General features: G+C 42.4%; 2 protein-coding genes across 5 annotated transcripts in view; one reads left to right on the plus strand and one right to left on the minus strand.

Moving 5' to 3' along the window:
• Positions 1–1,676: 1,676 nt before the first annotated feature.
• Positions 1,677–12,014, minus strand: PSMA7 (proteasome 20S subunit alpha 7). Its single transcript, XM_058178836.1, has 7 exons — positions 11,779–12,014; positions 8,080–8,206; positions 6,929–7,053; positions 5,059–5,181; positions 3,762–3,881; positions 3,401–3,463; positions 1,677–2,322 (listed from the first exon to the last, which is right to left on the minus strand). The coding sequence occupies exons 1-7, from the start codon at positions 11,872–11,874 to the stop codon at positions 2,227–2,229; spliced, it is 750 nt and encodes a 249-aa protein (XP_058034819.1). The 5' UTR covers positions 11,875–12,014; the 3' UTR covers positions 1,677–2,226.
• A 293-nt stretch (positions 12,015–12,307) lies between these two features.
• The window catches only part of SS18L1 (SS18L1 subunit of BAF chromatin remodeling complex), a 39,309-nt gene continuing 27,694 nt past the window's right edge, over positions 12,308–23,922 (plus strand). Inside the window, exons 1-3 of one of the 4 annotated variants that reach the window (XM_058178835.1) lie at positions 12,334–12,371; positions 12,706–12,761; positions 12,957–13,125. In XM_058178835.1, the coding sequence (XP_058034818.1) occupies positions 13,057–13,125 (69 nt within the window). In that variant the 5' untranslated portion in view covers positions 12,334–12,371; positions 12,706–12,761; positions 12,957–13,056. Of the gene's footprint in view, positions 12,372–12,433; positions 13,126–23,922 lie in introns of those variants that run through there. The other 3 variants (XM_058178833.1, XM_058178834.1, XM_058178832.1) reach the window with 3 other exon arrangements.

The following is a 23,922-nucleotide window of genomic DNA, read 5'->3' on the forward strand; positions in this document are numbered from 1 at the left end:
AGGCATGCCTGATTCGGATTTCCCTGACCCGGTCGTCAGTGGAGGGGTGGGACACGACACTTGCAAAGTAAAACCTCCCGCATTTAACTGAACAAAATAGACAAGATCCACTGAGCGTCTTTGAACAGTTTTGAAATTTTGATGGATTTCTGCCATTCACTTACTAAATATTGAAAATGGCTAAATCGGAATATGCAACTCATGTTCTTTGTCCAAATTCAAATTAAGACATCCCTAGATGTTCTGTGAAGATAGCAATTCATCTTGCAAAGAAGTCAACATTTGCCCCATATAAACCATTCTTGACTCTGGTTCTGCAGCATACCAACTTTCCAATCCTGGCTATACATGTGATCCTTCCAAGGGGGATCTGTGTCGTTTAGAACAGAGCAATAGCCTCTTGCTTGCACAATATTGGTTACAGATGCCATTTGAGCTTTAGAGATTAGTAGGCTGCCCAGATAAAGCAACACACTGATGTTCATAATATTAGGGCATATTTCCTTGAATTTGGCAATTGGTAGTTAAGTATGAATATTGATAAATGAAAATCCATTAGAAACACACCCCTTAAAACTACTTGCTCTGAAAGTATCACTGGTAATAGAAGCATCCTGCCATCACTTCAGAAGCCAAGTTTCTTCAGTTTTTAAATAATGTGGAACACGTATACTGAACTTGAAAATTACTTTTCCGTTCATTACAATTACTGTATCAGAGTCTCTGAATCTTTGTGAATTTTGCACTAGTGCACTACCTGTCAACTTCTAATAGAACCTGGCAGAAGCCATTTTGCTATTCCTCAGTTCCACATGGGGGAGGGGGAAGGAGGATGAAATACATTAGACAAAACACACTTTTCTTGTGGGAACCATGGTCACCTTTAAAAGTAGTGGATAGAGACAGGAAGGAGTGCCTGGAAAGCCCACCAATAAACTTAATTGGCCAATGTGACCTGTGACTTTGGGGGAGGGAGTTATTTCCTATTTTAATTATACTGAAACCATGGGAAACATTTAGAGTTGGTTTTCCATTTGATCATGCCAATATGATGTATCCAATAAAGAAGTTCTTTTGAGGAAGACCTCAGCATCCGAGTTCTGATTTGCTTGATGATTCTGATTCGGGTTCGTTAGTTAGAATCTTGACACTGCCTTTCAAAGGCTCACAAGTATTCTGCAGCACATGTACACTGCCACAGGGAGTTGTTCAGACATGTGAACTTTGGCTTAGCCCTAGTTTTCTATCTTACATTATTCTATCTGGCTGCAAAATCACAAAGGACCATTATTCAAGGAACAGATTTTAAAAAAAACCTTTGCTGAAATGCTTATTTGCTCTAAGCTACAGAAAATTCCTTTTTCCAATGATTCAACTTAATAGTCCCTATTTTCCAATTGTTCTATATGCAAATACTTTTCACCATTTTGCATCCTTCTCCCACAAAATATCCATTTGATATGTACATTTGCCAACTCTTTGAAGTTTTGGATTGTAACCCCGGTGACTTTGATTGCCTGGAACTAACAAAGCAACAAACCCAGATTAGCTTGTAAGAAAAGGGCTCAAGGCCAATATATTTTTCAAAGAAGCGAGACTACAGTAACATTTTCATTATTTCAGGGTGACATTACAACCACGGACCCATCCTGAATTTGTATGAGAATCTCTACGACTACCTGTCAAAATGATTTTATTGAAATTTACTGCCATGCAGTTAGAAATCAATTCACACATAAATCTACTGTCAAACGTTCAACAGAGATTGGAAGTTTACATTTTTTCTTTCGTATTTCAAGTGCAAAACTTAAGTATGAACCATTTCCACATTATGCTGGACTGAGATTTCAGCAATTTTAGGTTTTGTCAATCATTACCCTGATGAATTTTAACAAACTGGAACATAAACATTAGCAATGCAGCAGTAGTGATCAACAGTAATAGAACAATTAGTAATAAAAGGTATCTTCTATGTCAAATTGTAGGTTCCTGAACAAGTTATGAAAACATTTTCTATTTCTGTTTAGAAAAACTCTGGTATTATTGCAGTCTGGCTTATATATACATACACATATAAGAATGGAGCCTCTTCTACTAACAAGCTTAAAAAAACAGGTGGTTTATTGTAGACCTCTTAAAAGGGGCAGAGAACAAGGAAATAGAATGCTTACATATCTATACAGACTCATGATTGATTTAAAAACCAAAACTAAAGAAATTCATTCATCATGTTGTAGTTTTCTTCTGTTTCTTCTTCTCATTCTCTTCTTTCTCTTTTTCAATTTCAGCAACATATTTTTCAATTTCATCAGGGCTCAGTATCTAAAGGGAAGTGATGAAAATACAATCAATTGGTTATTTTCAACCAGATGTTTCCGTGTGGCTTGTTCCCTAACAAATTCTCTCATCCTCTGAAGCTTTGCTTTGCTTTGCTGGCTGAGGGACTCTGGGAATTGAAGTCCACAAGTCTTAAAGGGACCACGGTTGGAGACCCCTGCTCTGAAGCAGGGGTTTCCAACCTTGGCAACTTTAAACCTGGAGGACTTCAACTTCCAGAATTCCCCAGCCACCAAAGCTGGCTGGGGCATTCTGGGAGTTGAAGTCCTCCAGGCTTAAAGTTGCTAAGGTTGCAGACCCCTGCTCTGAAGGATTCTCATTGGTCCAGTGGTGATAAGCAGAGAATAACAGTGCAGTTAAGCAAACCAGGTTAAAGGAAAGACAGATAAACCCATTACCTATTTTATTCACCCCCATCTTTTCTAGTCCTGTTAGTCAAGGATGCTGCTGTTAACTAAAGGTGAAATTAGTATGCAATCATTTTTTTCATTTGAGGCACAATTTCACATTTGCATCTATAATGTTCTATAGCAGAGGTCCCCAATCCCTGGGTTGCGGACCATCACTGGTCCAAGGCCTGCCAGGAACTAGGTCACGGAAGCAAGCAAAGCCCCATTTGCACATGCACAGAATCCAGACAGCACATGAAACCATGCCCTCTACAGGCCTCGGTAAACCTGTCCTCCATGGAACCAATCCCTGGCGCCCAAAAGGTTGGGGATTCTATAGCACAGTATTTTTCTAACTGTGGGATTTTAAACCCGAGTTCCTAGAATTTTGGGGATTTGGCTGAGGAATTCTGGGAGTTGAAATCCACACATCTTTAAGTTATCCAATTTGAAAAACCTCTTATTTAGGAATAAAATGGAATGAGTGAAACAGAATGGATTGTAATGAAATATTCCCTAGGCTTCAGAAGTACGGTATCATGTATTATCATTACCAATTATCTATATTATTTATTAGGAAGCCATTATATTACAAGCACAGTGCTCTTTTGCAAGCAATTAAATATAGCAACCCATCCTCAAAACAAAAAAAAATATTACTTAAATCAACTTACCTTAAGAGGTTGGTTTCTTCTCATAACAGCCAGCTCAATATTTTTTCCACCAGACTGTACAACCTTAAATTGCGGAAATTCAGAAAAACAATTTTCTTACAGATGAGGATTACTGAGGATTTTTTGCAATGAAAGATGACATCTCATTTGAACTGTATGACAAATCTAAGAGTGCTTCAATATAATAAATTTAGAACACCCAGAAAAAATGTGTTTCTTCCAAATCAATCTTAGAACCAGGCAAAGAAGTCTGGCTTTGAATTTTACTGAATGAAATTAAAGTATATTAAATTATTAGGGCACTATTTAGCTTAATTATCAAAATAACCAAGTTAGGAACAATTCAAATATTGACACTTACTTCAAGAAGGGCTTTGATAACAAGTTTAATTGTCAGATCATCAGTTTCAATGGCTTCATCAGTATAGTTTTTCTCCAGAAATTCCCGCACGGATTTTGCTCCTCTGCCAATTGCATTAGCCTAGGATAAGAAATATACTTGGCAAAGCTTGGTAAAATGATGAAAAATGTCAATGAAATATTTACATATTTAATGTTTCATCTGAGAGCCTAAAATGCCTCCAGCTAATAACAATTATCAGACACTATGACCCCAATTAACATAAACAGTCCCCCCCCCCCCGCATGCAATATTCTTAGTGAAAGAAAGTGACACAAAGCGACAAAAGCCTATTGATGGCTATATTCCAGGTCCAATTACTGCATACCTCACCCTGATATTAATCTACTGCTCCATACTTTTAGGGTCTAGGGAAATCAGACAAAAATATTTTGCAGCAATCAGGCCCACAATATATGATGCTTGTCCTATGTAACAGTCTCCCTTAAGACCCCATCTCCTCTGTCCTTCTTGAACAGCTGGCTTTTAGGGAAACTCAAGTGTGGTTCAGTTTGTTATATTATGCCTTTGCTATTATACTACCATTCTTTTAATTATTTGGTCAGGGGTTGAATTTTAAAAGTTACTATATTGTTCACTTCATTACTGTTGGCTACCCAGAGTTCACATGTAAGATGGGCAACCATGTGAATTTTCCATATCTAAACAAATATTTTTAACAATAATAAGGTAATTCCAATTGCTGACTGAGAAGTTCTACAGTGCTATCAATATCAAAAAGAAGACACCCCTACAAATATGAGAACACAAATGACAATAGAACTTTAACCATAGTTGCTATAAATTATTTTGTGACATTTTGGGTGTCGTTTCCACATTGATTAGTTTTCACTTAAAAATGTATGTATTTATTTATTTATTACATTTATTTGCCACCTATCTTGCCTTGGGGCTACTTTTCTAGTAGCCCATTAAATCCTAAGCAAAGAACTAATTTGCTTAACCATGTTTCACTTTGCAGAGTTCACATATGTTAAACCAAACTAGTCACATTGTGGTTAGTATGATGCACAAACCTAGTCTAACTCTGGTTTCTCCATATAAATAAATGCAGGAAAATACGTGGATTGTGAATAATAGGGAATGTACTATTTTCAATCACAGTACAGATAAGCATTTTTTTAAAAAGGGGGATGATATTTAATCCAGAATTGGAGACAAAGGAATAAGAAATATAAAGGTAGGTTAAACTATTTAATACTTTCTGATCTTCACAAAATCTAATGAGTCAACTCACCTTCCAAGCATGGTATGTGCCAGAAGGGTCAGTCTGATATAGCCTCGGAGTTCCATCAAAGTCAAACCCTACAATAAGGGCAGAAATACCAAAAGGTCTGCGGCCATTACTCTGGGTGTACCGCTGAGGAAAAAGGGGGGGAAAAAAGGTGTTATGAAAATAGAATTACAGTAACTATATGCCAAGTGATGTAAAAGTTCATGAACAAGTACTTGACAACTAAGAAATCAGATTATGTTCTGAAGAAGAGCTCAAAAGATTTTAAGTGCAAATGTCCCTGTTTCGGTCAGCAGTTCAGAGTTCAAAACAGACTGAATGTGAACCTTCACTCCATATTAAAGCAGCAAAACTTCTGAATGATCAAACAGCACTGAAATACTTCCAGTAAGTACAGCATAGATCAGTGTTGGGGAACCTATGGCATGCGTGCCAGAAGCAGCACGCAAAACTGTCCTGAGACAAATGCACGCCCTCGCTGGCTCATCGCGTTCCTGTAGTCAAATGCGCGCCAGTCAGCTGGCTGTCATGCGCGCACGGTGCTGGCAGAACGCATGCACGAGGCAGCATGCATGCTGGTGGTTCACCATCATGCATGCGCAAGGCGACACGTGTGCCGGAGGTTCGCTAACATGAATGCGCGATGGATCACCACACTTCCGGGGTTGCCAGCACCGCGTGCGCGATGGCCAGCTGGTCGGCGCACGTTTGAGCACAGGAACGCGATGGGAGCTGGCAAGTGCACGCATTTGCTGCAGCACACAAGCAGAACGTGAGAACGCGAAAGATTAGCCAACACTGGCATAGACGTTTCAACACAGAATATCATTTTCAAATCCATGCAGTACTCTATAAAAACAGTATAGTTTTTTGAAAACAAAATTTACTTGTAATCAAAAAGATGTTGAAGAATTAATATTTTAAACATCTGTTTGCTCATTAATCTATTAAAAATAGTCTGGAATTTGGCATTTTTTTCAAATGCATATTTAGGAACTGAAAGATATCCTTATCATACCCGTTAATTAAAAGAACGTCACTAAATTGGCAAAGACAGAAGCAAATACAGGTAGTCCTTGACTTACAAATACAATTGAGGCCAAAATTAATGTTGCTAAGTGAGACATTTGTTAATTGCTATGGTGAACCACAGTGCCACAATGGTTAGAGTGCAGTATTGCAGGCTACTTCTGCTGACTGCCTGCAATTTGGCAGTTCGAATCTCACAAGGCTCAAGGTTGACTCATCCTTCCGAGGTGGGTAAAATGAGGACCCAAATTGTTGGGGGCAATATGTTGACTCTGCAAACCACTTAAAGAGCTTAAAGCACTGTAAACCAGTATATAAGTCTAAGTGCTATTGCTATTGTTAAATGAGCTTTGCCCCATTTTATGAACTTTCTTGTCACAGTTGTTAAGTGAATCACAGATAAGTTAGTAGCACGGTTATTAAATGAATCTGCTTCCCCATTGACTTTGCTTGTCAGAAGACTGTAAAAAGGGATCATACGATCCCAGCACATTGCAAAGACCATAAATATGAGTCAGTTGCCAAGTGTTTGAATATTGATCACGACCATGGGTACACTACAACAGTTATAAGTGTGAAAAATGGCCATGTCACTTTTTTCAGTGATAATGTAATTTTGGACAGTCACTAAATGAACTATTACAAGTTAGAGGACTACCTGTATACAAAGCTGTAAAAAAAACATAGTATCTAATAACTGGCATAGGAAACATTATTTCCTATCCTTCATTATCTTTGGGGAAAAAAATTAGACGTTATTTTGGCCAATAAAAGCAGCTATTTTTGCCCAAAGTTTGCAACAAAACCAAGCAATGAATATGGCCTTTTAAAAAAATGTACATACCTGCTTCAGGCTAGCGATATAACGTGTAATATATTCCACAGTGACTGGATCTTCCACTGTGAGTCTATGGCTTTGACATTCCACTCGGGCTCTATTTATAACTATCCGGGCATCTGCGGTAAGACCTGGAAACAATAGTTCAAAATATTAAAATTTGCCTTTAGCAAAATAGGCAGATATTTCTACTTTAGTAAGCTGGTTAAATGAATATTTATTTTATTTTATTTATTGTTCGTCCTATGTTCCAGGAAAAAAAAATCTTTTGATGTGGATGAATGAAAGAAGGACAGAGGAAAGATTAACCTGACATTTTGTGACTGCCATTCCTCCGCTCAGATTGTTAAAAAAAAGATTGTTTAGTTTAGAAAAAGAAATAAAACTAGGAGTGTTGTACCCCTAAATCTGATCGTTAAATAAAAAGATGAATCAGAGCTATAGAATTCTGCCTTTCAGGGTTGGCTAACCTGATTGATAAAATCAGGAAAACTTAATTTCAATAAACTCCCAGTCTTCTAGAGCACGCAGTGTTCTGACAGCAGTTTTAATCCTATTAAATCCACCCCCACCAGGTGGGAGCAGTGGTGGGTGGAGTAAAATAGGGAATTAAATACTGCTACTGAAATATCTGACAGAAGAATGACACTGTCATATTCGAGTCAAAATAATTAGATTTCCATTAATAGAAAAATGACATTTCTGAACTATCTATCTATCTATCTATCTATCTATCTATCTATCTATCTATCTATCTATCTATCTATCTATCTCCACATTTAAAGAAGAATACCATTTGCTTATAAAGATTTGGATTTCAAAAACTAATTATAACAATTAATTTTAAAGTACATTTTTTTAAAAAAAAATAAGATATTTAAAATTGACCTGAAGGATAAACAAAACAGTCCTTCATTAGGATGTTTTCAGAACATTTAGAAATGAGAAGGAATCACCAGATTTTTTTCCATAGCCCCAATATTTTTTATTTGTTGAGATTCTTTGCAAATAATTTTAAAAAGTTCCACCAGAAGAGTAATTTCTAGCCTTTGTAGCAAACAATGCACTGGTTAAGAATTCTAGTCTCACACACATCTTTAAAAAAGTGAAATTGGGAAAAGGCCGTACAGTATTAAGAAAATCCATCCTCAAAGTACCTGCAAAAGCCATGCAGACATTATCATCAAGGGCACAGATCTTTCGGACAGTTCTCTCATCTTGCAGTTTCGCCACAGATTTTTTCTCCACGCCAAGAACTACAATATCTTTTCCTCGCACTCCAACCTGTAATATGAAATGAAGGAGTAAGCACCATATCAAGCACTTTCCCCATATATTAGGGATTTTTTAAAAATGTCAATAGCAAAACAAATTCCTTTTTATAATTTCAGACTAGAATCATTCCCTATTCTACCAGGGGAGGTGTGTACTTAGATTGAACCTGGAATTTTAATTACCCTAAACAAAATTTGAATCGAAATAACTTTGTAGCTAAATATTATTTGATATGAAAATTTGCATTTTAACATGTATGACGATGTTTCTCAGTGGTTTTAACTGGTAACACAAATATATTCAAAGGAAACCATTCATAAGCAACCTTATGTGTGCCCCCTAATGGTGCCCACCCTATAATGGAGTTCAAAAACTTTATTTACTTGTCGTATATCATACTTTTCTACTCTAGTGAGTATCCAAGACAATTTTTTTAAAAAATTACGAAAACAGGGGGAAAAAGTAAGATGAAGGCACCTCTCTTCAAAAGACAGATGCCTTTACAGTTTTTTTAGATGAAGAAAAAATAGGGTCTCAAGGCATCTCTTACATTCTAATGTCTGTCAAAAATGCCACCTACTACAGACAAGAAATCTCTCACTGATAATGGGAATATTTTCAAAAAGGCGTCTCCTTTCATTCTAACTTCACAGGAGAGGTTACTGGTACACCGAACCTTTAAACTGTACCTGGTAAGCAACAAGCATCTGGTACAAAACTTTCTGTATGATCATTCTATGACTCCCATATCGCCCATTGGTTAACAGCTTACTTGCCCCATTTTTCACCAATTCCAACTTTTAGACACCTTTCAAAGACAATCGCTCATATTCAGCTCTCCCCAGCAAATGCAGTGAGATCTGAGGACTGGGCTTGTCCTACCCAGATGCTGAATGTCAATCCTAGTTTATTTTCTTACTAACAAGCAGCATCTTTTTCCTGAACTTCAATTTAACCTTGTTTCCCATTTCAAAACATCAGTGATTTTCCCCTAGCAGTTTTATTACTTGAATTTAATATATATCTTTCAGCATTTACCTCAAGAGAGACTGAGAAAAACAATGAACATTCTGAAGTTCTCTTTAATTTTAAAACTGAGTCCAGTACAATTTTTCAAGTAAAATTTTCAAGCAAGTACACAAGGAAAAATATACTGATTTAATCTAAAATGTCTTTCATTCAAAATTCCATTCCATTGAATTCCATTCAAAATTCAAAAGTACATCCAGGCCCACCATATTACTTTGAGGCAACTTGCCTCAATTATTTTTTTTTAATCTTAAAAAACACAGGCTACAATAAGGCAGCGCAGAATTGCATATACACACTTGCTATACCTGTTTGCTCACATCTAGCAATTCAAAATTGCTTATTCTAGATACAAATATTTTATTTCACTCAGCCACATTTACCTTTTTATATCGCTTTACTTATTAAACAGTTAACACTCTTTAAAGCCCCTCTTTCTATATCAGAGGTTTTAATTCTTCCAACTTTTAACCAGAATTGTTGTACATTATTCACATTCAATTCAGTGATTGATAGAATATCTCTAATATCTTTTAACTCCTTGAAAAAGCCTGCTTCCTCAATCTGAAATTCCTGTTCCTTATTTTTGTAACTATAGTCCAGTGGTGAAATCTGAACCGGTTTACTACTGGTTTGATGTCTGTGCATGCACTCTGCGCACGCACAATGCACACCAGAAGGCATGGGAAAGGTAAGTAGAACAGCGTGCGGGGTGTGTGTGTGTGTGTGTTTGATCAGCTGTGGCACATGATCGTTGGAGTCTTTATTAAACCTTTTTTAAAGCTGTGATTGTCGGAGCCTTTTTTTTTTACTTTTAAAAGCATTTTTTACAACCTATTCCTACCATTCGGTTGGGAAAGAAGCAGCAAGCAGGCGACCGGGTGGGCATGGGCGGGGGGGAGGCAGGGATTTTTGCTACCGGTTCTCTGAACCACCACCCCCCGCCATCACTACCAGATCAGCCAATCCAGTCCGAACCAGGAGCAGTTTACCCTCTTTTCTGATCTCCTTCAGTCAATAATTTTTTTTCTATCCTTTCTATGGATTGTCTAGGCTTGTCTCACCACAAATGAACTATGTTGTGCTCATTTCTGGACCTCATATTACATTATTTGATTAGGAATCTACCCCCTTCCATTTCAGGAATGCTTATAACTAAAAAAACTAAAATGTTATACATTAAAGCTTAAAATATGAGCAAACAGCATTTTCCAGTACAGAACAGTACTGGAAAAATGAAAAAGTTCATGCCAGAAAGATAAGCTTCACCAAGCATCTTTGTTTCACTTTCTCTTTCCCTTTAAATTATTTAGCTTTTGGAAAACAATCCTAAATTCTCTTCAGGGTAGAAAATAGGACAACAACAAACCTTTATCTAAGCCCTTCAATAGAAAACAATATCAATATAACAACAACAAAAAAATCCGCAGAGGATGAACCCCAAAGAAACAAAAGAGCTCCTCTCATATAGCCTCCCCCACCGCTTTTCTCTGACCACTGCTAACATCACACCAACCCACAATCTTCTGTACCACAGTTGGTGAAGTCACCCCAAGCTTCCTACAACATTAAACTAAAATCCAGACAATTCATTAGATGCGCACACCTAAGCTTACAAAGCAAAACTCATATTATGGCATTGTATACTGTGGGAACACATGTGGGAACCTGTACCCACATATATATCTTACGGGTTTAACACTCATCAAAATCGCCCCCCCACCACCTGCCAGATGTGTACAGGCAAAAGTCTAGGCCCTCCTTGCTGAGAATTCTGGGAAATCCAATCCCAAAGTGCCTGAAAAGGAGGCCCATCTTGCCCAGCCCCAAAAGGGGCCTTTATTGGGAAAAGGGCCCTCTCGTTACAGTTCAAGAACGGGCTCGAAACGCGTCTTTTCACCAAAAGCTTTTGGCATTTTATTTACAAACCATCTATTATCATTATCATTATTATTATTAATATTTCATTAAACTTGAAAGTCAACTGAACATTCAAAAAGGCATCACAAATACCATTGACTGGTGCTAATACGGGTTGCTGCCAGCGTCCTAGGTATCAACCAAGTACCTTCTTAATAAAGTTTATTATTACTATTACTATTATTATTATGCTGTGCCCATTCCAAAGATCCTCTAGAATTGGGCTGAAGAAGCAATCGGACAGCCATTTGTCCGGAATGGTAGGTACAGGCTGGGCTTCCAGTTTAGAGCAGAGGGTTGGACTAGAAGATCTCCCAAGGTCCCTTCCAACTCGCTTGTTCTTGTGTCTTGTCAGAGTCGGGCCTTCTAAATCAACGCCTTTCCTCAGCAAATCGATGGGAAAGTTCAGGCCAGCGCTCGGACGGGCCGGGCCGGGCCTGGTCCACGAGGGACAAGACCGAGGCCCGGGGCTGGAGCCGGAGAACATTGGGCCGGTTCTGCCACTGGGGGTGGGGAGCTTTGCCGCCTGGGAGAGATGGGAGTTGGAGAGTTCAACGCGTCCCTGCTCCGCGCGACCGAGGCCTTTTCCAAACCCCCCCCCTCAAATTCCCTCAGGCGCGCCTTTTCTTTACCGCGGTGGAGCCTTTCTTCACGGCCTCCTGGGCATATTCGACCTGAAACAGGTGCCCGTCCGGGGAGAAAACGGTGATGGCCCGGTCGTAACTCATGACAGCAGCGAGACAACAAAAAAAGCGCCGACAGGAGCCGAGAATGAAAGGAAGCAGCAGCCGCGCGAGATCTCCCCCCTCAAAACAGCACCGTCACCTTCCCTCAGCGCGCATGCGCCGGAACTTCCCGATGCCGCGCGCAGCACACTATTCACGCTGCACTCCTACGCCGGCTCCTCCGCTTTTATCCCAGGCGCTTTACCCACGTTCGGGGGGAGGGAGAAGGAGGAGGAGGAGGAGGAGAAGGAAAGACAGGGGGCCTTACGTCAAGCACGTACTGCCAGCCGTATGCGACTTGACCTATCCCCGTCGCCGACGCTCTTGGCCGGACGCAACGCTTGAACGGGATTGGCTAGCTGGCTGAGGCGTATACCAGCCTGTCAGCCCAATACATAAAGGAAGCGTATCGGGCTTCCTGGTACTTTTAATAGCCTAGGCGAGGTAACGGGGCAGTCAGCAGCAGCAGCCGGGGAAGTGGCTGACGCTACGCAGATGACGTACGCACGCCTCTTCTCCTTTCCTGCCTTTCCACCTGCTGCTCCCACGCACTTGGCGTAGCGCTGCCCTTCTTTCCCTCTCCCTCCCACTCCCTTACTACGCACTTGGCGCAGCGAGATGCTCTTATTGGCAAAAATCAAGGGGAAGAGATGCGATTCGCTCGCGACAGGAAAGCCGACAACAGGGATGCACCATGTGCAGGGCGAAGGGGAGGAGGGGAAGGTGGATTTGGAGAAAGAAGGAGGGGGAAGAGGAGGAGGTGGAGGCAAAGCCGCTCAGGTGGCTCGGCCGCCGCTCTCTCATTCTCTCTCTCTCTCTCTCTCTGTCCCTTAGCCCCAGCTCAGTCGGCAGCCCCTCCGCCTTTGCCTTGGCGTTGCAGAAGCGTCCAGGTAAAAAAAAAAAGGGGGGGGGTGTTTTGCATTGGTGCAATGCCGCAGGCTGGTGGCGAGGCGCAGATTGTACCATTTCCTCGGGCTCCCCTCCTCGTGCACTGCGGCGGAGGCTGCCCCCCCTCCTTTTTTTCCCCTTCTTTTTTTCCTTTCCTTTTTTTTTTTTGTGTGTGTGTGTGTGTACACGGCAAATAGCGGCCAGATCATAACAAGATTAGGACAGCCCGGCGAAGCCCTGCATGCCTGACCCGCCTGGTTGGAAAAGGCAAGCGGACGCCGACGCCGCCCCACCACCATGTCGGTTGCCTTTGCTTCTGCACGCCCGAGAGGCAAAGGAGAGGTCACCCAGCAAACTATCCAGAAGGTAACGAAAAATAAAGCCTTATAAATGTTGCAAAAAAAAAAAGAAAGAAAGAAAGAAAGAAAACGGGGGAGGGGGGAGAGGAGGAGGAGGAGGAAGGGAGAGGAGGGGGTGCTTTAATAGGGACCATCAGCTGTCTGTATCCCAGGGACGGAGGGGGGGGCAGGCGAGGGGCGTTCATCCAGCTGCCCCGAACCAGCTCAGCAGCTGGAGATGCATCGCTGCTGCTTCTTCCTCCGAGGCTTCGCCGGCTCCAACGGGCGTTTGCAAAGGAAACTGCTGCAGCTGCAGCTGCAAGGACGGGGCCAAAGGCGGAGAGAGAGAGAGAGAACAAAGCCGAAGGGCTGCCTAGCTCGTGCAAAACCCTCGGGAAAGCCACCCACCTATCCTTTTTTTCTGGGTTTTTTTCCCCCCCCTTGGTAGCCAGGCTCGATTCCTTCCCTTCGCTGGTCTGCGAGGTTTTTTTTCCCCGCTGACGGGCGCATTGCAGAGCCCGCGGGGCTCGGGCCGGGGCGTCGGACCTGGGGGCGCGTCGCTTTTTGACAGCCGGCGCTCCAGGAAGGGAGGGAAGGAGCGGCAGAAAAAAGGGGGCGAGGAGGGTTGAAAAGCAGCCGCCTCTCTCTCTCTCTCTCTGGGCCCGATCTCTCTTCTTTCCTGGGGAGGGATCAACGGGGGGGGGGTGCGTGTTTCACGCGAAGGGCGGCGGTTGCGCGCCCGGTTGTCTGAATGGGTGAGTGGAGGGGCGGGAGGCTTTTATTATTGTTTGCGGGTGGAAACGCGTGCAGCGGTGGCGAGCTCCCCGCCGAGAGACTCGGCGGGTTGCCTTTTGGGGGAATCGTCTGTCTTCTCTGCAAGGCTGCTCTCTTTCTTTCTTTCTTTCTTTTTATTCGTTCGTTCATTCATTCATTCATTCATGGGGGGGGAAGGGAATCCCTAAAGGCTGGTGGGGAGGGAGAATGGACTGGGAAAGGTGTGTGTGTGTGTGCGCGTGCTTGCGCGCGCGCATGTGCGTGCCAACTTCTGGATGGGAATTGATTCCCCTCCTGATCGGAGTAAGGAGTGAGTTTGGGACAGCACAGCAAGGTCCCTCCAGATCAGGAGGGGATCCCTCCAGCTCCAGGAGGGATCCAGTGAGGTCCCTCCAGCTCCAGGAGGGATCCAGTGAGGTCCCTCCAGATCCAGGAGGGATCCAGTGAGGTCCCTCCAGATCAGGAGGGGATCCCTTCAGATCCAGGAGGGATCCAGCGAGGTCCCTCCAGATCCAGGAGGGATCCAGCGAGGTCCCTCCAGATCCAGGAGGGATCCAGCGAGGTCCCTCCAGATCCAGCCCCATTTCCCAGGGAAGGAGCTAGCCCTTACCCAAAGCTAGTGGCCAGTCTGGATCAGCTTGAGGCTTAAACAATACCCGGGATTTGCAATGCCCGCCCTCCACCAGGCTTGCCACCCACCTTCCCAGGAGCCACAATGGTCCACTGGGCTCTCTTTGGATATTATCCAAGATTACATCTCCCAGGATCCTCGGCCATGACGATGAGCCTGAGAAAGTGTTTTCGGAATCTTGAAAGAAAAGCCTTGATGTTTTTGTATCCTGGTGTTTGACCATGAGGTGGAAGAAGATGAGGAAGAGGTTGGAGCAGCAGGTTGGAAGGGACCTTGAAACTCTTCTGGTCCAAACCTCGTGTCATCATGGATAAATGCCTGTCCAATCTTTTCTTGGAAATTTTCACAGATGGAGCAGCTAGGAAGTGGGATGTTTACTGCTAAATAGCTGGGGACAGTCAGGGACCAATCAATTTTCCTGTGTTGCAAAATATTTTAACAGATTAACAGAGTTGGAAGGGACCTGGTAGGTCATCTAGTCCAACCCCCTCTCCCCCTGCCCAAGCAGGAGACCCTACACCATTTCTGACAGATGGTAGTCCAGTCTCTTCTTGAAAGCTTCCAGGGATGAAGCTCCCACAACTTCTGAAGGCAACTTCTGTTCCATTGGTTGATTGTTCTCACTGTGGGGGGGGGGAATCCTTATTTTCCAGGTTGAATCTCTCCTTGATCAGTTTCCATTCCTTGTCTGGCCTTCAGGTGCTTTGGAGAATAGCTTGACCTCCTCCTCTCTGTGGCAGCCCCTCAAATATTGGAACACTGTTATCGTGTCTGCCCTGGTCCTTCTCTTCACTAGACTAGCCATGCCCAGTTCCTGCAACCATTCTTCATATGTTTTAGCCTCCAGTCCCCTAATCATCTTGGTTGCTCTTCTCTGCACTCTTTTCTAGAGTCTCATGTACTTGTCAGACCTACCAGAGCTTGTACTCCTAAATAGAAATGATCCTTGGCTCCATTTGTTGAGAAAGATACAGTTTTATTTATTAGAATTCAGGTGTATTGCAGTAATGCATAGCCAGAACTGAGAATCAATCCCCAAATTCAACTTTTCCCTCCCTTAATTGCCTCCCATCACTGACACCTCCCCCATGTCCAATCAGGTTGAAGCAAGACGTTTTCAGAAGGTCATTCCAAGTGTATGCAGCTGTTTTTTTCTCCCAGCCGGGTGACCTTGAAGCAGTGTCTCAGGAAGATAGAGCAATTAAAACTTTCGCTTTCCCCTCTAAAGTTTTTCTCCCTCCCATCCACCCTCCCCCAGGCCATGAAAGACTGTCAACACATGGTAACGATTAACACGAAGCCCTAGCAAGGGTGAGGTGGCAGCTGACAGTATTTAAAAGAAAAATCCACCCAGATCTAATTCTTACTAATATTGATGGGAATCAGTCTTGTGCAGGATGAAGTCATCTTTACTGAAGATTACTGACTGTAATCTACTAGGCTGGTCTAATCTAGTTGGATTATAGATTTTGTTTTTAGTTTCCTAGTTCACAGGAAAAGGATTGACTGGCCCAAGTCATCTATCCAGTCTCTGTGCGTCTGGTTGGATTAGGAGTGTCCTGAGTCACCGCCTCAAATGTTACACCTCAGTAGCATTCTTATTTATAGGTATTCCTTGACTTAAGACAACAACATTTCTGTTGCTAAGTGAGACAGTTCTTAACTGAGTTTTGACCCATCTTACAATCTTTCTTGCCGCAGTCGTTAAGTGAATCACGGCAGTTGTTAACTTAGTAACACGATTGTTAAGTGAATCTGACTTCCCCATTGACTTTGCTGGTCAGAAGGTCTCAAAAAGTGATCCCATGACCCCAGAACACTGCAAATGTCATAAATATGAAGCAGTTGACAAGCCTCCGGATTTTGACTACATAGGGATTGCTGTAATGGTCGTAAGTGTGAAAAATGGCCATAGGTCACTTTTTTCAGGGCCCGTTGTCACTTTTAACAGTCACTAATTGAATGGTTGTAAGCAGGGGTGGGTTCTACTTACCCTTACTACCAGTTTGCATCGTGCCTGCACGCGTGCGCTCACTCTGCTCGCACGCGCTAGCGCTCTTCTGCACATGCGCAGAAGCTTCTGCGCATGTGCAGATCACATTTGATGACATTCGGGTCTGTGGGCGAAGCCTCCCACCAGTTTTACTACTGGTTCTATAGAACCGGTCCGAAACGGGGGCAACCCATCACTGGCTGTAAATCGAAAACTACATGTCTATCTTTGTTCTAGTGACCTAGCATCCTTTATTTCCTCTGTAGTGATTAAGGCACCAGACTGGAAACTAGGGACTGTGAGTTCCAGTTCTATTTTAAGCACAAAGCTAGCTGGGTGATCTTGGGCCAGTCCTTCACTCTCAGCCCTAGGAAGCAGGTAATTGAAAACCACCTCCAAAATCTTGCCCGAAAGGCTGTAGAAGCTTGTCCAGGCAGTCAGCAGGAATCAACGCTGATTTGAAGGCACGCACATATATCAAAAGATAAGCAATTACTTCTTTGGCATTGAGTCGTTTTGCTCTGCCTCGTTGACACAATGGTTAAACAATATTCTTCTGTGCGTTGGAGAATTATGACTCGAGAAAACAAACCTGGCTGTTGTGGTCCGCCTACAGAGCTGGCAACGGAATCGGACAGCGATGAGGCTGAGGTGGGGCCAGGGCCATCGGGGAATGAGGTGCGGACTCCAGAGCCTCCAGAGACTGATAGTAGTGAGGCAGAGGAACAGGAGGAGCCTGTTCCTAATGCACGCATGAGAAGAGCTGCCAGAAGGCAAGAGCAGCTCAAGCAAAAAGGACAACTCGGGAGTAGGGCCAAAAGATGATTGGCCCCTCCCATAAGGCTTAAAACAGACCAGCAACGGCGTTTGGGCTTTGCCGGAGAACAACGTTGGTAGCTTTGTCTTCTTGGTCTTTGTCTTGCATTTATTTTTGTATCTGTGACTTCTGAACGTTTGCCAAGAAAGGCCTTTGGCAGTTTGCCTAATTGGACCAAGTTTGGTGATAGGACTGAGGAATTGTGTTGGGAGGGATTTGCTTTAATTTAGTTGAACTACACTGAGAATGAAGTACCGTATATACTCGAATATAAGCCGATCCGAGTATAAGCCGAGGTCCCCAATTTTACCCCAAAAAACTGGGGTAAACTGGGGACTCGAGTATAAGCCGAGGGAGGGAAATGAGGCAGCTACCGGTCAGGAAACCTCCTCCTCAGCCGAGAAGGCTGGTGGCTCCCCGCCCGCCTCTCACTGCACCGCAGGGTTTCCCAGCTAATGCAAAAGCCCGCCAAGTTTGCGCCATCCGTATAATGTGAAAAAGAAGAAAAAAAACTCGAGATAAGTCAGATATACCGAGTATAAGTTTAGGACGTTTTTCAGCACAAAAAACGTGCTGAAAAACTCGGCTTATACTCGAGTATATACGGTAATTCTCAGCTGTTCTTTTCACGGACTAAGTTTCCTACTACCTACTTGGGCCTGGGTCACACACGTGGCATCAAGTGCCGAAAAAGCAACCGATTATTATTTTTTTTTATACAAGTTTTTATTGGTTTTTCAATTTCCCCCCTTCCACACAACCACAATTCATGAACAGAGTATTGACATTTTCTTATCTTATACAATTCAAAATATTCAAATAGATTTTTCTTTTAGCCAAGATGTTCCTTTCTCCGCCCCATAGTTTTTTATTCCTTTCCTAATATTTCTTTGCATATTTTATTGAATCACATCTACTTTCGCCCTTCATTTTCTAATTTCTCAAATTTTGTTCATATTCATTCCCTTTCATTCCTTTTTTTTTTTAACTATTTCAATTTTTATACTTGGAATATTTTCGGGGTTGTCTTTTCTCCATTGCCTTTTCACAGCAATCTCTTCCCTTGCACTCAGCACTTCGTGTTCGTCAGGGCCGTGACCAGGAAGAGAAGCTGCCCAGGGGGCATGCGTGCCCCTGATAAGATACTTCCGGTTTCTGGCACGCACATGCGCACCGGCAAGCAAGTCTTCTGGTTACTACCGCTCATGCACACACGCTGATCAGCTGGCCGGTGCACATGTTTACGTCGGAAAACAGAAGACCAGCTTGTCCGGTTTCCGGCACTGCCACACGCTCAAAGGCCAGCTGATTGTCAGGTGCACATGCGCGCCAGAAACCCAGAAGAGGGATGGGCGACACAGCGTGTGCCAGGCGACAAGGCTCCGTGTGCCACTTTGGGCATGCGTGCCATAGGTTCACCATCACGAGACTAGGGGGAGACATGATAGCAGTATTCCAGTATTTGAAGGGCTGCCACAAAGAGGAGGGGGTCAGTTTATTTTTCAAAGCACCAGAGGGCAGGACAAGAAGCAATGGATGGAAACTAATCAAGAAGAGAAGCAACCTGGAATTAAGGAGAAACTTCCTAACAGTGAGGACAATTAACCAGTGGGACAGCTTTGCCTTCAGAAGTTGTGAGTGCTTCATCACTGGAGGTTTTTAAGAAGAGACTGGACTTGTCTGAAATCTATAGGGGTCTTCTTCTTGAGCAGGGGGCTGGACTTGAAGACCTCCATGGTCCCCTTCCAGCTCTATTCTGATTGAAAGCCACACTGACATTCATCCCAGGCCCATGCTTCATTTTCTAGGTATCCTTAGCCACATTTTGTTAGCTGAAGTGAATAGATCCATTGCAATACTATATACTATTATTATTATTATTATTATTTATTGGATTTCTAGACCGGAAGGACTCAGGGCAGTGTACAGCCAGGATAAAACATAAACCATATACAATTAAAAACTGAATTAAGAAACTTATTATACAATTGGCCGAAAAATTAAAATATTTAAAATCTAAAAACCCCAATTTAAAACATAAATAGAATTTAGAATTTAAAAATCTAGACAGTTTAAGAAAAAAAAAACTTAAGCCAGCCCCGTGCGAATGAACAAATGTGTTTTCAATTCGCGGCGAAAGGTCCGAAGGTCAGGTATTTGGCGTAAACCAGGGGGAAGTTCGTTCCAGAGAGTAGGAGCCCCCACAGAGAAGGATCTTCCCCTGGGAGCCGCCAACCGACATTGTTTGGCGGACGGCACCCTGAGAAGACCCTCTCTGTGTGAGCGTACGGGTCGGTGGGAGGTACTTCTCAACTTATGACGGGTCACTTAGCAACCGTTCAAAATTATGACCATTCAGACCTACAGACAGGTTATTCCAAACCGGATTTGAAGCTTCAATGACCACCCTACCCTTAAATCATGATCACACTGATGCTTGGCAACCAGGCTTCATTTATGGCTGTTTGCAGCACCCCACAGTCATGTAGCTGTGTTTTATTATGCGTTTTCAGAAAACTAGCACATACATCTAGTTTTCCGCAAAACCTGTAATGAACCGCTGGTTCTCTTAATGACAGTGGCGTTTGCTTCAGAATAGAATAGAATAGAATTTTTTATTGGCCAAGTGTGATTGGACACACAAGGAATTTGTCTTGGTGCATATGCTCTCAGTGTACATAAAAGAAAAGATATGTTCATCAAGGTACAACATTTACAACACAAACGATGGTCAATATATCAATATAAATCATAAGGATTGCCAGCAACAAAGTTACAGTCATACAGTCATAAGTGGAAAGAGATGGATGATGGGAACGATGAGAAGATTAATAGTAGTGCAGATTTAGTAAATAGTCTGACAGTGTTGAAGGAATTATTTGTTAAGCAGAGTGATGGCCTTCGGGGGGAAAAACTGTCCTTGTGTCTAGTTGTTCTGGTGTGCAGTGCTCTATAGCGTCGTTTTGAGGGTAGGAGTTGAAACAGTTTATGTCCTGGATGTGAGGGATCTGTAAATATTTTCACGGCCCTCTTCTTGATTCGTGCAGTATACAGGTCCTCAATGGAAGGCAGGTTGGTAGCCATTGTTTTTTCTGCAGTTCTAATTATCCTCTGAAGTCTGTGTTTTTCTTGTTGGGTTGCAGAACCGAACCAGACAGTTATAGAGGTGCAAATGACAGACTCAATAATTCCTCTGTAGAACTGTCTATATAACTGTATAACTGTATAACTCTGTATAACTGTCTCGTTCACTGAACGAGCACTGCAAATAAGCTGATAAAATCATGTGGGTGATTTTGATGTGACCCAGTTTATGTCTATCACGACTTACAACTGTGATAGACAGGCTCCATTCTGGTTGTAAGTCAAGAACTCTCTGAACAGGTAATCCTCAATTTATGGCCGGAGGGGAGCCCAAAATTTCCACTGCCAAGCAGGGCAATTCTTAAGTGCATCATTCCCCATTTTACAACTTTTTTTTTGACACAGGTTGTTAAGCACATCACTGCAGTTGTTAATTGAATCATACGGTTGTTAAGCGAACCTGGCTTCCTCCATTGATTTTGCTTGTTGAAAGCTGGCTGGGAAGGTTACCAGTGGTGATCACATGATCCTGGGACGTTGTAACTGTCATAAATGTATCCCAGTGGCCAAGCGCTTGAATTTTGATCACATGACCATAGGGATGTTGTAACAGTCGTAAGTGTGAAAACCGGTCATAAGTCACTTTTTCAGTGCTGTTGTAACTTTGAATGGTCACTAAAAGGATTTCTGTGCACTAAGGATTTATTTATTTTTATTTTTATTTATTTTATTTTGTCACAACAATATATGTAGGTATCATACAAAAAGATTTTATAGGAAGAAGAGAAGAAAAACAATAGGACAGGAACGGTAGGCACGTTTGTGCGCTTATGCACGCCCCTTATGGTCCTCTTAGGAATGGGGTGAGGTCAATAGTAGAAAGTTTTTGGATAAAACTTTTAGGATTATGGGAAGAGACCACAGAGTCAGGTAAAGTATTCCAAGCACTGATGATTCTGTTACAAAAGTCATATTTTCTGCAATCTAGATTAAAGCGGTTGACATTAAGTTTAAATCTATTAGTTGCTCTTGTATTATTGCAATTAAAGCTGAAGTAGTCTTTAACAGGAAGGACATTACAATAGATGATTCTGTGAGTTAAGCTTAGGTCTTGTCGAAAGCGACGGAGTTCCAAGTTTTCTAAGCCTAGGATTTCAAGTCTGGTGGGATAGGGTATTTTATTGTTTTCAGAGGAATGGAGAACTCTTCTTGTAAAATATTTCTGGACACGTTCAATTGTATTGATGTCAGAGATGTGGTGAGGGTTCCAAACTGGCGAGCTGTATTCTAGAATTGGTCTAGCAAATGTTTTATATGCTCTGGTTAGTAGTGTGGTGTTTTTGGAAAAGAAGCTACGCAAAATTAGGTTTACAACTCTTAGAGCTTTTTTTGCTATGTAGTTGCAGTGGGCTTTGGCACTTAGATCATTTGACATGAAAACTCCAAGGTCTTTGACGGGATGGGGGTTGTCTGTAAGGTAATGTCCATCTAGTATGTATTTAGTTTTTGGGTTCTTTTTTCCTATATGTAAGACTGAGCATTTGCTGGTTGAAATTTGGAGCTGCCAATTTTTAGACCAAGCGGATAGATGATCAAGGTCGTTTTGAATGATAGAAGTATTGTCTGTGGTGTTAAATAGTTTGACATCATCAGCAAAGAGAACACAATTACTTGAGATGTGGTCACAGAGATCATTAATGTATAGTATAAAGAGTGTTGGTCCAAGGACGCTGCCTTGAGGAACGCCACTCTTGACAGGAACAGGATTTGATAAAGCATTGCCAATTTTGACCACTTGTTGTCTGTTAGACAGAAAAGCAGATATCCATTTGTGGAGGGGTCCTGAGATGCCATAGGATGTTAGTTTTAGGAGAAGTTTATCGTGTACTACTGAGTCAAAAGCTTTGCAGAAGTCTATGTAGATTGCATCTATTGATTTGCCTTGATCGAGATTTGAAGTCCATATGTTTTTGCAGTGGAGAAGTTGTAAGTTACATGATAATTTTTTCCTGAAACCAAATTGTTTGTTGGAGAGTAGGTTGTTAGTTTCTAAGTGTGAGGTAATGGATTGGTTGATGATAGATTCCATGACTTTGCAGGTGACGCAGCAAAGGGAGATCGGTCTGTAGTTTTCGACTAAGCTGGGGTCTCCTTTTTTGAAGATAGGGATGACTGTGGCTAGTGACCAAAGTTTGGGAAGAGAACTGGTAGTGAAGGCTTTATCCAAGATAATACTTAGGGGTTCTGCTATATTAATGAAAAGTTTTTTTAAGAAGTATGCACATAGTCCATCGGGTCCAATAGAAAGCGATGGTTTTAAGTTGTGAAGAGCTTTTCCAACATTGTCTTTTGTGAAATCTATATGAGTTAAATCATCATAGTCATTGCTGGTTCGTTTGTGGAATGTCGGATATGTAGGATGCGGTGACTCAGTGGCTAAGACGCTGAGCTTGTCGATCGAAAGGTCGGCAGTTCAGCAGTTCGAATCCCTAGTGCCGCGTAACTGGGTGAGCTCCCGTTACTTGTCCCAGCTTCTGCCAACCTAGCAGTTCAAAAGCACCTAAAAAATGCAAGTAGAAAAATAGGGACCACCTTTGGTGGGAAGGTAACAGCGTTCTGTGCACCTTTTGGCGTTTAGTCATGCCGGCCACATGACCATGGAGACGTCTTCAGACAGTGCTGGCTCTTCGGCCTTGAAACGGAGATGAGCACCGCCCCCTAGAATCAGGAATGACTATTACATATGTGCGAGGGGAACCTTTTACCTTTACATTAAGGACTATTGTTAGTAAGGTCAGAATCTGTCCCAGACATGGAGGATAAGTTACGGCAATCTCATTGAAGTAGTCAGAGGGAATGCTTTTATTTTTATTTTTTTCTGAAATAATTCCAAAATGAAGGCAAATATACATGTCCCAGGATAATGTTGCAGGATTCAATCTGGGTCAGTCACTGGGACCAGAGGTTTTAGTCTTCCAAGCTTTCAGACTTGTGCTGGAGCCCATCCTCAGGGAACTTCTCTCTACCAGAATGTGTATTTTGGGAAGCTCTCTGAGGATGGGCTCCAGCACAAGTCCAAAACTTCAGAAGACTAAGCTTCTAGTCCTGGTCACTGACCCAGATTGGATCCTGTACAAATAACTCCATGGACATCGATGGAGATTTTCCATCCACCGGGTCATAGTTTGCTCAGAAAAATCAAAAGTGCTTTTTTCAAATGGCAATTGGACTTTGTTTTTCCCTTGAAAAGGTTTCGCTTCTCATCCAAGAAGCTTCTTTAGTTCTGACAGTGTTGAAAGAATTGAAGAAGCTTCTTGGATGGGAAGCGAAACATCTTCAAGGAAAAACAAAAAAAATTGACTGTGGCTCTTAAGGATGACATCAAAGTGGCAAATTGCCCAAGTACTACCATGCCTTGTTTGGGTTTATACATAAAAAGCCATGTTTGCACACACTCTAGTCTGTTTGATTAACTCAGCTGTGATTTATGGAACTAACACATTTTTTTCTTGCTCTCCATGACCTT

This window comes from Ahaetulla prasina, chromosome 3 (assembly GCF_028640845.1).
Source record: "Ahaetulla prasina isolate Xishuangbanna chromosome 3, ASM2864084v1, whole genome shotgun sequence".
NCBI classification, from domain to species: Eukaryota; Metazoa; Chordata; class Lepidosauria; order Squamata; family Colubridae; genus Ahaetulla; species Ahaetulla prasina.